At 32.9% G+C, this 15,158-nt stretch overlaps 1 protein-coding gene across 1 annotated transcript; it reads left to right on the top strand.

Annotated features, from left to right (window-relative positions):
• The first annotated feature begins 1,031 nt into the window (after positions 1–1,031).
• On the top strand, positions 1,032–8,828 carry LOC114177986. The gene is made up of 11 exons (XM_028063624.1): positions 1,032–1,147; positions 1,313–1,623; positions 2,193–2,270; positions 2,380–2,936; positions 3,895–4,527; positions 4,676–4,830; positions 6,762–6,970; positions 7,081–7,214; positions 7,343–7,674; positions 7,761–7,864; positions 8,356–8,828. The coding sequence occupies exons 2-11, from the start codon at positions 1,326–1,328 to the stop codon at positions 8,424–8,426; spliced, it is 2,571 nt and encodes an 856-aa protein (XP_027919425.1). The 5' UTR covers positions 1,032–1,147; positions 1,313–1,325; the 3' UTR covers positions 8,427–8,828.
• The last annotated feature ends 6,330 nt before the right edge of the window (positions 8,829–15,158 follow it).

The following is a 15,158-nucleotide window of genomic DNA, read 5'->3' as shown; positions in this document are numbered from 1 at the left end:
ACGTATTTAAATTTATAATAAAATATTAGGGATAACGTAGTTCTTGATGAAAAAACTAATTTAGAAACTATTTAACTTGTCTTTGGTGTATCCTTGCAAGGATTGACCTTGTCTTACGTATTTTCATTCATAATGAAAAATCAGAGATCACATAGTTCTTAATAATAAAATTATTTCTGAAATTATTTAATTTGTATTTAGTGAATTTGACAAACAAAGATTAATCTTGATCCAACATATTTTCATTTATAATAAAAAATCAGAAATTACGTAGTTTTTCATGAAAAAACTATATAAAAAATTATTTAATTTGAATTTGGTGGACTAAACAACAATTAACCTTGATTCTACGTATTTTAATTTGTAAAGGAAAATTAGGGATCAGATACTTTTCAATGAAAAAAACTATTTGATATTTGAAAAATTATTAAATTTGTTTGTGGTGAACCCAAAAATTGCCTTTGGTCTTACCTATTTTTATTTATAGTGAAAAATCTGAAATTTTGGGATCACATACTTTTTAATAAAAAAACAAAAACTATTCGATAATTTTTTAATTTGTATTTGGTAAATCCGACGAAGAAAATTATTAAACTACGTATTTTGAAAAATTAAAAAGTTATATAACTTTTAACTAAAAAATTATTTAATTTATATTTAGTTAACGCAACTTCATAGATTTCTCAAACAATTTCGCAGTCACATAAGCTTTCTCAAAGTTAGTTAATATCTTTTTTGTCCAAAAACCAATTCCTCTTTTATAATATTATTGATACGAGTGAAACTGGTTCCAATTTTCTGAAATAATGTTTAAGTCGAAGTCTTTACGAAGGAAAAAAATAATTAATACAGTTTTGAACAGAAAATTATCTCACTGAAAATCACAATAAGGACAAGAAAAACAGAAAAACTCACTAATTTTCCTTAAATCGTAATAAGTCCAATCTGACGTAATTACCCCCAACTGTAGAGGCTGTGGCATGATCTAAACGATGCGTTTTGAGTGGGTGGTTAATTATGAATGAAATTGTGTTGCGGCAGGGTGGAAGAGGAGTGTAGCAGAAACAGAAACAGAATTAGATCGAGATTGCAGTTGGCACTACTCACAGAACTCCAATTCTCTCTCTCTGGTGGATCTTCATCAGAGGTACCAATTCTCCTTTTCTTTGATCTTTCAATTCCTTCTTCACTCACTCATTCCCTTACTCCATTCTCACTGCCATCACTGATTCACTGAACCAACCAACCACCAACCTCATTCACTCTCTCAAATTCACCAATCACCCCTAAACCCTTGGATTCCGATTTCCAGGGAAACTCGCACGATGAATTTCCTGATGCGTACCACCACGCACGTGTACTCCGATAGGGAAAAGCCTTCGTCCACGGCAGCCACAACTCCGACGAAGGCTCCGGCTCCGACGATTCCAGAGCCCCGCGCAGATGGCGTATCGTCTTTGGAGAGTCTCATAGCCGAGGACCCCTATCTCCAAGTCGGCCGCTTCGACGGAGTGGTCGATGGCGAAAACGGTGCTCTCCGTTTCACTTCCAAAAACGACGCCTCCGTTTTGGCTAAGCACTTGGATGTTTCTGAAGAGGAAGGATGGATCACTATTCCTTACAGTATGTCGTTCAATGCTCCTACAAACTCCTCTTTTCTTCTTCCTTGCTTAAGGCAGCGTTTGGTTCATTGTTTTAATGAAACAGGAAATTAGAGTGAGATCAAGGAGTGTGTTTGAGTTCTACTGAAAGAGTGAGATCAAGGAGAATGTAGCGTAGAACTTAACTGATTAAGTTTTGTTTGTATAAATTTGTATGCGAAGAAAACTACAAGTAAAATGTGTTGAACTTTCCAACATGTTAAAATCAAATTTGTGTTTCGACTTTTATAGAAATTCCCTCGTTTAGCTTATCCAAAAGTTATTTGTCATTTATGCATTAGCTAGACTGAATTATGAAAATATTTATTTAAACATACTTCCTTCTTCATTGATCATCACTTTGTTATTAACTAATTGGCAACTGAGATTTGGACATCAGTGAAATTCGACCCAACATGTTTTTGTTAGCAATCAGTCTAAAGTGTTAGGAGGACATTTTTCTTGTCTATGATAATTGATTATGTTGTGGGTAGGATTGTTCTGCTTATGTGATGAGATGTGGTTCATGTGATTTTGAATTTTGTTTTATAGAGGAACTTCCTGAAGACTGGAATCATGTATCAGATATGCAGTTCTTTCGCTCCCTAGATCGTTCCTTTCTCTTTCCCGGTAAGATTCTTTCCTTCTTTGGTACATGAATCAGAGTGTTTAAATGCCTGATTTGGTCTGCCAGTTGACATGGGAAGCTGATAGGATCTAATTGATGTTTTGAATTCAGGTGAACAAGTTCAGATCATAGCGTGCCTGTCTGCTTGTAAGCAGGATATGGAGATTATTACTCCATTTAAAGTTGCCGCTGTGATGAGTAAAAGTGGCATGGGTCACAGTCATGACAAAGAAAATGGAAATGTTGAAAACAGAGATGACTCAGTGTCTAGAGAAGAGCAACTGAACCCTACTGGAGAAGAGCAGAAAGACCTGGAAAAAGTGAACACCAATCACCCGGGGGATGCTTATGCTGGTGAATCCCTTTTAAGGATGGAGGTTCACAAAAGACAAACTGCATTGTTGCTACAAAAATTTGAGAATTCTCATTTCTTTGCCAGGATTGCTGAGGCTGATGAGCCGCTTTGGTCTAAACGAGGCTCTTCAGAAAAGTCCAACTTTATCGAACTAAATGGGCAAAGGATCTCATCATTTCATATTAAAGAGACTGCAAAAAAGGCATCTTCTATTAGTGCAGTTATTGATAGAGCTAATTTTGATGCAACTATTTCCAGTGGAGTGGCAAGAAATTCAGTCAAGTGTTGTGCCCTACCAAATGGAGATATAGTGGTACGTGCCATAAAATTTCGGTGATTATGAATATGATTATTCATTTTTTTTATCTAAAATTTGTGTATGGATCATAAAGTTTGACATTAAGAAGAGTGCTACATTTCAGTTAAGTTTAGGGTTTGAGCCTTATATAGTCTTTTGATTGCTTCAATTTTCGTTTCCCTTGCATGCAACAAAGACAATCTGTTTGGAATCTAATTCATTTGTTCATGTTGTTTGTAAACTCACAGGAAATCATTTTTTAAAATGTATAAAATCTTACTGCATTTGGACGATGTTGTGCTATGAGTTTATGGGTACCATCCAATTCATTTATCTTGCTTGCGTTGATAAGGATTTGGGTGTTATAGTTTGCCTAAGTCTCACATCTAGTGTGCATGCCTGGCAGAGTGTTTCAGTGACTTAGTTCTTGCCCGCCCCCCTCCCCCCTAACAACTTGCTTTTAGGGGAGGGTTTCTTGAGTGCTTGAGTGCTTATCATTTGTTAAAATCATTGAAAATCATTTAGTAAAAGTGTATAAAATCTTACTGCATGTTGATAGTATTGTGTTTGTTGAATGGTCTGCTATCATTCTTCTCTTAACTGTTTTTTTATTATTTCTATGGGGCATTTGGAGACTAACATATCCTTGTTTAACTTACTTGAGCTGTTGCGGAGTATATTGATCTGTGTAATTGTCATCATTATTTAGATTTCTGGAACATATCTTTTGTGATGTAGAGGTATTGTTTCACTCTTTCACTAGCTACTACTGGCTAGAACCTTGGTCTCTCATCGTCATTTTACTTAAGCATGTTTAATTTCAGATATATTTCAATGGCATTTGCCTTGCCTGTATAGTACCTCAGATCTTTATGAAAATTTTGTCCTTTGGTATCCTCCTTAATTATGCCTGGCCATTCTCTTATACCCAGATTACTGATCTGATTCCATTTTCCTGTTTGGAAGGATCCAGGTTCTTTTACAGGTGAATGTTGGTGTTGACTTTCTTAAAGACCCTTGTATAGAAATTCTCCAATATGAAAAGTATCAGGAGAAAATATTGTCTTCTGAGAACCAGGACAATTCAATTCACACACATCAGGATCCGTGTGGAGCTCTATTGAAATGGATACTTCCTTTAGATAACTCTCTCCCCCCTGCTTCCCGCCCATTATCTCCTCAGATTTCTTCAAGTTCAGGAATTAGTGGTGCCACTCAGAGATCCAATGTTTCATCATCATCTAGCTCTCAATTATTTTCCTTTGGTGGCCATTTTAGAAGTCAGTCAATGTCAGCAATACCCCAGAATACGACTCCACCGACAGCTCCTTTAAAAGCAGCTAGTTCTAAGCCAAGCTTTGAAATTGAAGACTGGGATCAATTCTCATCTCATAAATTTTTGAAGAAAAAAAGTGGAGCTGAAGAACTTTTATCTTTTAGAGGTGTCTCATTGGAGCGAGAAAGGTTTTCAGTTTGCTGTGGATTAGAAGGTATCTACACTCCTGGAAGAAGGTGGAGAAGGAAATTTGAAATAATACAACCTGTAGAGATTCATTCCTTCGCAGCTGACTGCAATTCAGAGGATCTTCTGTGTGTTCGGATAAAGGTTTGAACAATAATGTTATCAACCAAATTATCTGGCATATTTGCCCGTATTTTTGTTGAATTACACCCTCATTCTTTTTTTGGGGCATTTATTATATTAACTATTTTCAGCTTCTGTTTTTATTGACATTTCATAAGTTGTTCTCCAGAATGTTGCTCCTGCACATGTTCCAGAAATTGTGATATTTATAGATGCCATAACAATAGTTTTCGAAGAGGCTACAAAAGGCGGACCACCATCATCATTGCCAATTGCGTGTATTGAAGCTGGAAATGACCATTCTTTACCAAATTTAGCCCTCAGGTTTTTCTTAAGTTTCTTTCTTTTTTTTGTATTGTTACTTTTCTGTTAACGTGCTTTATACAACCAAGTTCAGTTGCATATGTTTATTTAACGTGACATGTAAGCCATCAATGAGCATGTGTAAGTCGCCTAAATTACCTCTAGTTGTAGCCTATTTAGAGATTGTCTTAATTGCAATTTGCAATCTGGAATGGTGGTGGTTTAGTCCCCACATCAGCTAGTAATATGATTAAAATTAAAAAAAAAAAGTATAAGTATATATATATATATATATATATATATATATATATATATATATATAGGTGAAATAGAAAACTTATTTTGCAAGTCAATAATTTTGTAGGATTTAGTTATACCTTAGATACAACTTTTAAGATGGAATCAAAATATTTCCTATATCCATTGTTCAGCCACCTTCATTGTTGCCTTGCTTTGGCTGGAAGTCTTGGACGTAAGGTAGAGTGTTGGAAACTTACCTTAATCACATCATTCCTAGCCAGTTTTAATTGCAACCTCAAGGGTTGTGATTTAGTCTCACATTACTGGTATTGCTGAAATATTTAACATATAAAAATGTCGTGTTAATCTTATTTTAGAAGTCAGTTTTTGTGGAGTTCAGTTTAAACCTTAATCCAATTGTCCATAATCGGTAAATAAAGAAAGTGCAATATCCATTTAGATTCCTCTAAGATATTTTATTATTTACAGTTTTATTGTTTAATCTATACTCTATAACTATATATAAAGGGGATATGATGTTTTATTGTACACATTTTGTATATCCTATTTTATCCCTATAACTACCCCAGTGAACTATTATTTCTTACCCAAAATCTTTTTTCTTTTTTTAGTCTTTACTCTCTCATGCTCTACTTTGCCAATAATTACACTTTCTAAAAGTACCACACTATTGTTTAACTCCATTATCGCACCTTTTATTTTCATTTATTTAAAAAAAAATACAGAGAAGCCAGACGTGCCACTTTTTCCTTAGTATCATGAATGTTTCTTATTGTAGTGGAAAAGGCCTTAAACTTTCTTAATCCTATGAAGGTTTAGGAATGGGAGGAGAGTCTTGCTTTTGAAGAGCAGAAATGCAAAATTTCAGAGTAACCTTTGAGTTTTGTTTAAAAGATCTTAATCTGTAGAAACTGGTGCTAAATATGATGCTGGTTATTAATTTACATTACATATGCTTGTGCTGAGTGACCCAACCCAGCCTGCTAAAGAGCAGGGCCGTGGGGAGATGTTTCAAAAGGCCGTCCTTGTGTGTGGGGGTGCAATATGCAATTGAGAACACTGATGTTAATGGTGATTGAAAGGCCTTAAATTTTCTTCGGTACCATATTGGTTTTGGAAAGGAAGGAGAATCTTGCTTTTGGCAGTATGGTGAAAGTAAGGGTGACATATCTGTAACCTTTGAATTTTATTAAAAAGTGTAGCAGCAATTCTGCAATATATCTATTTATTATTTTGATATTAATCTGTATTCCACTTCTGTAGTTAAATTTATTATTTCATATTTGACCAACTGAATGGTGAGGTGGAGGACATGGAAATAATATGTTAGAAAGTAAAAGAGTTATGAGGAGGATAATATTGGGAAATCTTTTGATGTTTATGCGTAGAATACACTTCCCTTCCCTCGGGGAGATTTGGGGGAACTGCTTTTTTAACTTTTGGACAAGGAAAGGATTTGATCCTGCCAATTCATTTCCCCCTTTCAATAAAAGGTTGCTTCCCGTTGCTGAATACCCTCTTCTGACATATATGAGTTTGTATCTTGTTGAGTATAAATCAATCTGACTATCTGTTAAAGAATAAAAGAAGGTGCTTAATAGTAAATATGGTTAGAGAAATTCAGAATTTGGTGTATCCTTTATGTAGTTAACTCTGATCATCACCATCTAACTCAAAGTTTCTGATTATAGGAGAGGTGAAGAGCATTCTTTCATCCTTAAACCTGCAACTTCTATGTGGAAAAATGTTAAGATACAAGAGGAAGGCTCTCAATTTTCAAAGTTGCAATCTCCAAATTCGGAATCAAAATCAAATCTTTCCTCCAAGAGCCCTGACAGAACAAAGATCGTGTCAGACAATCAGTATGCCATTATGGTGTCATGTCGATGCAATTATACAAGTAGGTTTTCTTGCCCCCTCGGTTTGTTGGTGTATTTGTTGGTGTCTTACTATTAATATTGGCTGAGTTGTTAATTAGTTGTTTTCCCCTTGATTTAATGCTTAACGTAGCATCAAGATTATTCTTTAAGCAAGCAACCAGTTGGCGACCTCGAACATCAAGGGATATTATAATATCTGTTGCATCCGAGATTTCAGGAGAGTCTCCTGGACCATATGAAAGAAATTCTCAACTTCCTGTGCAGGTCAATATATGTCTTAACCATTGACTATCTTGAGTTTGGGCTTGCATTTGGAGCTCGTATTTAGTTTGTATTGAATATTTATCCTACTTAAATTACAGTTTGATTAGCTTCATGGTTTTCTTTATCAGGTTTTAACTCTTCAAGCTTCGAATTTGACATCTGAAGATCTAACGTTGACAGTTCTCGCTCCAGCCTCATTCACTTCACCCCCTTCAGTTGTCTCTCTGAGTTCACCCACTAGTCCAAATAGTCCTTTTATTGGTTTCACAGAGTTTTTAGGAAGGATAAATGGTGAAAGACATGCCGGTACCACTCAGGGGGCGAGCATTACTTCTCCTTTAAAAGAAAACGACAAACAAGATGATGTCAGACCTCAGTCAGTTTCAATGAATGATGATGTCATCCCTAGTTCTGGCCTAAGTTGTACACATCTTTGGCTGCACAGTAGAGTTCCACTTGGGTAATATGTCGGCTCTCATTTTCATTTGTATGACTTTGTTAAAGCTAAACACTAAGTAATTTAAATCCGTGTATTGGCCACTTCAGATGTATCCCATCTCAGTCAACAGCAACCATTAAGCTTCAACTGCTTCCGTTGACAGATGGCATAATTACACTTGACTCTTTGCAAATTGATGTCATGGAAAAAGGTACAGATCACGAGACTTTCACTTCTTAATCCTTGACTCAGAACAAGAATTACCAGGTCAATACTTAGTATTGGATTTATGAGAAGATGAACTGCCTAAAAGTCTGTTAATTCTCTATCTGTCATGATTGCTTTGAAGAACCACTCGATAAGCATAACATAAAATTCTAACTTGGGCCAAACAATTTTAATCATGCATTTTATAAGATTTTGTTTTGGCATCCCCTAGGTATGATATTTTATTTTTGTGCCAGACGCTCTGGTTGGGACTAGTCATCAATTTCTTAGTTTCCTCGATGATCATGTTAGGTATTTATTGATGCAAAGCATATGTTCTACAAGTATTTGTTATGAAGCTTGGTTGATTTTGTGCATTGTCTCATTCTTCATCAGAAAAAGTTTCCCTGTACTCCATATAGTGTTAATCGAGATGCAAAATGCAAATTATGATATTGCTCAGGTTCTTACGTGTTTACATAATGGTCTGAACAGGTGTTACGTACATCCCTGAGCGGTCTCTAAAGATTAATGCAACATCCAGCATTTCCAAGGGGATTATTTAAGATGGACTCAGGCTGGTTGCATATTTCATTATGTATGTTATCCAGTGCAGTGGAAGCAAATATGGACGATTTGTTTGCCTGGATTCCAAATTGTTCTTCCAACATACTCTCAGTGGCACGAAGGTATCTTCCTTTCGTTATCGTAGCATGGTGATGGAGTTGGCGTGTTAATTTGTCCAGAAATAGCGGTTCACTTTGTATTGTAAAAACCACGAGCTTAAAGTAGATTATTGTTACATACCCCATTTAGGGGAAGATTGTAATCTTTATAGATAGATCGATTTTTTTGTTAAGATGTACTTATCTCTGACTCTTCGGACTGAAAGCATTCATGGCAGTAGGAAGCTGCAATTCAGTGCGTTTCAATTTATCATCACTGGAAGCCTTGTATTCATGACTTTACCTTTTTTATTTTTTTATTTTATTTTTTATTTTTGACAAATTATTTCACATGGTTGATGTGATTGCATCTTAATCGTGTCAAGTGGCCTTTGAAATTGCGTTGCGTATTTATAACCCCTCTAGCACTTTCTCTTTATTGCGGACATAGACAAAGAAATCTTGTCTATGAGGATGTGATCCATAACTACGAGTTCCTTCTATGCTAATGAATATTTTTCTAACTTGTAATTTGGTATGCTGTAATCTATAATTTCTTAAATGACGAGGAGTGTTAGCAGTAATCTTTTAATACTCTAGAATTATGAATTAGAAAGTGAGATTTGAATCATTTTATAGTAAGCAAAAGTCTGAAGATGAACATTTTTAATGTAATGAGCATGTATAACTTTGGATACGGTTGAGCAAGGATAGTGGATAAATATAGGGTGTTGCGAATGTACATCTTTAAATGAATAAGCAAGGTTATCACAACTTTTAATGTATGCATGAGTAAGTAATGTTATATACACTTTATCACCCTACCCCCACTACCTAACAAACCTAAATATACAAAAAATTTCCCTATCCAATGTCAAAAGATAAACTAAACTTAAATTTTATTTTACGTTTTCAGATTTTAATTTGAAATCTATTTTTTAAATATTACATTAATTAATTAATTATATAATATAATATAATTACATAAAAGTATTATTATTGATTAAATAAAATCGTTTTATTATTAATCAATAAGATTGTGGAAGAAAATAGAAATTATATAATGTTAGCGTTATTCAAGTATTTTGTTAACTAGTAGATATTACTATTGCTAATTATTTATGAATTAAAAAAAAACATTATTAATATTCACAATTAGTATTACTGATTAAATTTTATTCGAATGTAAATTATTAAATTTAAACTTTAGTGTAATAATTTCAAATATTTATGATAGTTCAATATAAGTTAATATTAAATGTGATTAACAAAATTGATTTTGATTAAAATATTATTATATTGTTATTAAAAGTAATTTTAAATTATTAGTAGTTTTTTTAGTAATTATTACTACTATTATTAATTATTGATTTAAAATATTAAAGTAAATTTATTTTTATTATAAAATTATATGTATAAATTATTATTAAAAGTATAATTTTAGTTGTTTTAATAGATGTAAATTTAGTAATTTATTACGAAAGTCAAAAAGTTTTCGTTAATAATTAAAACATGGATGTAACAAACAAAAATGAAGAGAAAATAAGTAATAAAGTAGTAGATCGACACACGTTGAAACATTAATACATTAAAATGAAACTGACATACCTGAAAGCATAGGTGACTCCATTGTATAATACTAAATTATTTCTCTTATTCGTCATAGTACTAAAAGGTGTCCAAATCGTTACTGATGTGGGTAAATAGTTACATCTTGCCTCATTGCTTTAATGAATGAAATTTATTGAAAATTCTGTCCTAACCATTTGGCTACATCATCATCAATTTTGACATGGAAAGAAAATGGATGAGAATGAAATTTGGAATGGAGAACAGCATGGTTTGAACGGGAACTAGCACATGTAATAATTTTTTGTTTTTCAAATCATAGAAACAATTCATGTCAATAGAGACATCAAAAGATAAAGGAGTTGGAATGGTGGCGAAGCACATGAATATATTATCAAACAGGATAAGTTACTATAAAATAGTACTGTAGAAAATATATTTCTGTATCTACAAAAAAAAAAGAGTCAGAATTATCTACATATAATATAATTACATACGGATTAAGTTTCATGGGTTTTATATACAATTTTTTGTTCGAATGTAAAAATTTGTTACATACAAATCTTTTTGTACGTAACAACAAACTAGTTTTTTTTTCTCTTTTTCGTATGAAAAATAAATATGTAAGCGATGACATACCTTTTATTCTAAATTGATATACGGATTTTAAATTACAAAAATATTAAAAAATTTAAAATTTAAAACCTTCTTTCATTGGTTGCATTTCTTTCTCTCTTCACTCATTTGTTCCCTGTCGACACTAAAGTTCAGTTTACTCATCTTCTATGCTCATTGGCTTTGCATATTGAAAATTCCCATTTGTGAAACCCTAGCTTAGTTTGTTCTAAATCAAAGAGAACAATTTGAGTTCCAATTGCCCTCCCCACACTTGGTAAGAGAATTTATATTGTATTTACTTGTTCAATGTAGATGTAGATGTGTTAGTGAAAGGGTTTGTCCACGGGCTACGATTCTTTCTTCCGCTGGCCATAAGTTTTGTTCTCTTCTTTAACTTTAACCTAAGGAAAGTGGTGAGTTTTGTCTTTCTCTATATTCTTTGACCTATAATGAAGCCTTGAGTTCTTTTTGCTTTCTCTTTGCTCATATTGGAATGTCTCTACTCATTTTGGAATCGTTTTCAGGCATTCTGGGAGGTCAATATTTTCCACCACATTAATTTAATTTGGTACATGACTAAATAAGCTAAATGATAGCGCTAAGATTCATTCGGGAGTTTGAGAATCAATAGCACTATTTCTGATTAAACTAAATACTCCATTTTAACCATGTTCTTCTATTGATTGTTTGATGCTCAGTCTAGGCTACATTGTGGCTTTTAATGGTTTGTTTCTAAATCTTACAATTTCCAACATTAGAAAGAACACAACTTAAAGGGAAACTTTTCTGGAAAAGTCTCTTGTTGGAAATTTTTGGTAATATTTTGTTCCTTTCTTTTTCAAATTTTTTTTAGCTTCTTATTTCTTTGTTCTTATAAAGGTTTTACTTCAATTTGTTTCTTCCCATTAGGGCTTGACGAGAATTTTTGGCTTCTCTTTTTTTTGTTTTACAGGGGCTTATGTGCAATTTTTGGAAAGTTAAAGTATTATCATTTGTTCACTACTTTGCATTGAGGGTAATTATAAATAGAGTGGCTACAAGAGGATTTTTAAGTCGTCGAATAGTGATAATTAGGAGTACAACTTGCATTTTATGTGAACATTGTGAAGAAATAGTGAATCATTTGTAAAGAAACATCAAAAAAGTTTAACCATTATTAATATTCACAATTATGTGAACATGCTCCACAAGAACACTTTTTCAAGTTTAGTTTATTACAATCGAATAATAAAGGAAATAACACGCGTAGATATACGTGGGTGGAAAGTGTTTGGACAATATGAAACCATTTTTAGTAATAGGGTATAAGATGCAGATGAAGTGTTTACTTTAGCACAACTAAAGCCTTAGTCATGGCTGACACAAAATCCCAAAGGCTCAGTTCACAAATTCTTATTATGGTATGAGTCTAGTAATAACATGCTTGAGGTCTGTATAATAGTGAACAATAAATGTAAGCACAAAACCGGGAGCATGGGAGGGGATACAATTAAGACATTCAAAAGAATATATAGAGAGCATACAAAATGTTGGGACAAAGATTGTTTAAAAAACGAGTACAAGTATGACTAAGTATAGAGCCTACGAAATGTGTGGTAGAGATTCTGTTTTACATTTGTGCTCAATGTATGTGAAGGGAATAAGGGGGTTGCACTTCATTTTTATCACAAGTTATGCAGTCAATGAGTGGATGCAGTGAAAAAAGCCACGATTTTAGTGGTATTTTCACCCAGCTACAACATATATTGATATTTTTAACATATATTGATATTTTTTTCTTATTGGATTACAACTTCAAGTATACTATAGATGTATTTTGGTTGGAAACTTGTGTATTTATAAGTTGTAATATCCATACTATACATATTATTCTTTTTTTTGGTAGGGGAAAGTTTTACGGGGTATAGCTAGTTGTACATACTCTAACTTTGTATGAGTTAAAGTACTCCTAGTGTTCTATTATTTTATAAATTTTTACTTTTGCTGATTAAAAAAATCATCATTTTTTACATTATTAGATTTTGACGAATTGTCTCTAAGGTGGACTATAGAACTCTTAAGAGCTAAGTTTTGTCTCCTAATAAGAGTTCTCCAAGTTCCAAAGAGAAAAGGAGAAGATTCACACTCTTTGTATAATGATAATAACTGTAGAGAGTATCAATTGAGTCTAAGTTAAGTGTCAATTAAGTATTTAGTTGACCTCCCATTATCAATGGTGGGATGTTATATTTATAAGTTTCATAGGATATATATATATATATATATATATATATATATATATATATATTATTTTGAAGAGATATTTGATAATATATTGGAGGTATTTGGTGTAGAAATGTGAGTCGGTCCACTCTGCGGAGACACTATCCTGACCTACAAAAAAAAATGGTCAGACCGACTCACACCTAATAAGAAATGCAGACTAATTTCTTGACTTATTGTGCATAATATTTGACCAACGAGCTTGCAGATCAGTCCACTGATGAACATTTGGTAAGTAATCCAATCGTTAACGTAGTAATAAAATACCGTCCTCTGGGATTGACTTGTTGAATACTAGATTCTTAATTTACGTAATTTTGAGCAAATGTGAATCAATAGAATTGCAAGCATAAAATTTATAACAAAAACTTTAATCAATAGAAGAATCGTTAGAGGATTGATTTTGTACTTTTTCCTATAGAATTTTACTCATTTTCAATTGATGCAAGAAATGTAATCATCCACTTGAGTTTACTGAGAGTTGTTTTACCCCTAATCCCTTAGTAAGTAAAATCTATTTATTGAATTCGAACCCCTAATTCCTTAGGTCAGTTTACAAAAATTCAATAAAATCATGAAAAATCAATAATCATCTCTATTGCAAACTAATTAGATATGCCCAATTTTCCAATTGTGACATAATCTAACCTGTCTTGTTTATAATGGCAAACAATCCCCAATTTCCTAATTGTGAAATTGCTCATAAATAAACGATAAAACCATAAACAGAACACTGAAATGAAGAACATTAACAAAACATCAAATGTAAAGAGAAGAACCTATAATACAAAGTCTTACATCAATCCTCCAACAAAAAGGAAATTAGTTTTGCATAATGAAAAGAAAAACTCCAAATGGTAGACAAAGCAACCACCGAAAATAGAGAGGGAGCAGAATAAGTTTTTTTTCGTGAACGCCTTCCTTTTATCTTTTCCCACGTTCTCTCATTTGCTGAGGTGATTTTCTCTCTCCTCTAACCGTTTCCCCTATCTCTCCTCTTTATATTTTCTTCTCCTTTTAAATCTTTGTCAGTCCACATAATCTTTAAGTTTCTCATTAGAAAATCGACAAGTCGTGGAAAAATCCACCAGGCACATGTGGAACAAACTATTTTGAAAATCGTATCTTTGAAGCCAAATCCACAAGTCGTGGAAGACTCCACCAGGCAGTTGTGGAACTGGTGTTTTGTGTATAACTTACTCCCTTCAGACCTGTTTACACAAACAACGCACAAATCCAAATGTATGATCCAAAACTAGATAATGCATGATGAAATTAGTCCAATAATACACAAATAAATAAAAATGTCCTAAACTAATGCATGAATATACCTATATATTATATGCTCGTCACCCACACAAGAATTGTTTATTTTAATTTGTTTTTATGATGCATTAACAAATATAATACATTACATCCAAAGAAGTAAAATAAGAGACGTAATTTAAACATAAGGAACAAAATATTCATTCAAAACAAAATAACAATCGTACTTTTTAAATCTTGATTTTTCCAATTTTAACAGTTAAGATTTTTCTTTTTGAAATTTTGAGTATTATTAATTATAATAGTTAGATTCACGCATTTATGTGAATGTTTAATCAACAATTCTTATATTTATAAACACCTAATTACTATAAATCACCCTCATGAAGTTTTGTTTTTCTATTTAATACTAAAAACATATCACTTTTTTTTACAGTTTAAATTTATGAGGGTTATACAACATGGCTTGCCTCACCTATAATTAGTCTATGGGAGCGGGTGATTATGTAGGATGGATGAAATCAAGCCAGCATACACAAAAACTCAGGTTTTTATCTACATGCCAACGGACTCACAAGACATTAGGCATTAAATTAAATTATTTTTAATTTTAAAAAAGTCCCTGTAAGTGTACTCGAAGAATGCAATACTCCTCTGTCCTTGAATGTTATCTTCAATATTTAGGAATTTATGCATTATTCGTTTATTTGACTGACTGAGATGGTGCCAACACTGTAGCTCGGTGTGATGGTTTCTTTCAAATCTTCTTTGTATATTGTCATTTAAAATCAGTTTTTTGCTTTCCTTTTTCCTTCGTCAGCTGCTCCGTCTCGGTTTTCATTTCTGCTTCTACTTTTTCTTTTTCTTTTTCTCCTTCTTCTTCCGTGTACTACATTTGTTGTCCAAGGTGAGTGATAT

Source organism: Vigna unguiculata, chromosome 3 (genome assembly GCF_004118075.2).
Source record: "Vigna unguiculata cultivar IT97K-499-35 chromosome 3, ASM411807v1, whole genome shotgun sequence".
In the NCBI taxonomy this organism is placed as follows: domain Eukaryota; kingdom Viridiplantae; phylum Streptophyta; class Magnoliopsida; order Fabales; family Fabaceae; genus Vigna; species Vigna unguiculata.
The sequence above is the reverse complement of the archived record's forward strand: the minus strand, read 5'-3'. Positions and strand labels throughout refer to the sequence as shown.

What these genes read in the sequence shown, in the direction of transcription:
- LOC114177986 (XM_028063624.1), top strand. Translation starts at nt 1,326, where the DNA reads ATGAATTTCCTGATGCGTACCACCACGCACGTGTACTCCGATAGGGAA. An exon ending in TCGTTCCTTTCTCTTTCCCG is followed by an intron (nt 2,271 to 2,379) that starts GTAAGATTCTTT and finishes TTTTGAATTCAG; the next exon opens with GTGAACAAGTTCAGATCATA. An exon ending in TTACCAAATTTAGCCCTCAG is followed by an intron (nt 4,831 to 6,761) that starts GTTTTTCTTAAG and finishes TTCTGATTATAG; the next exon opens with GAGAGGTGAAGAGCATTCTT.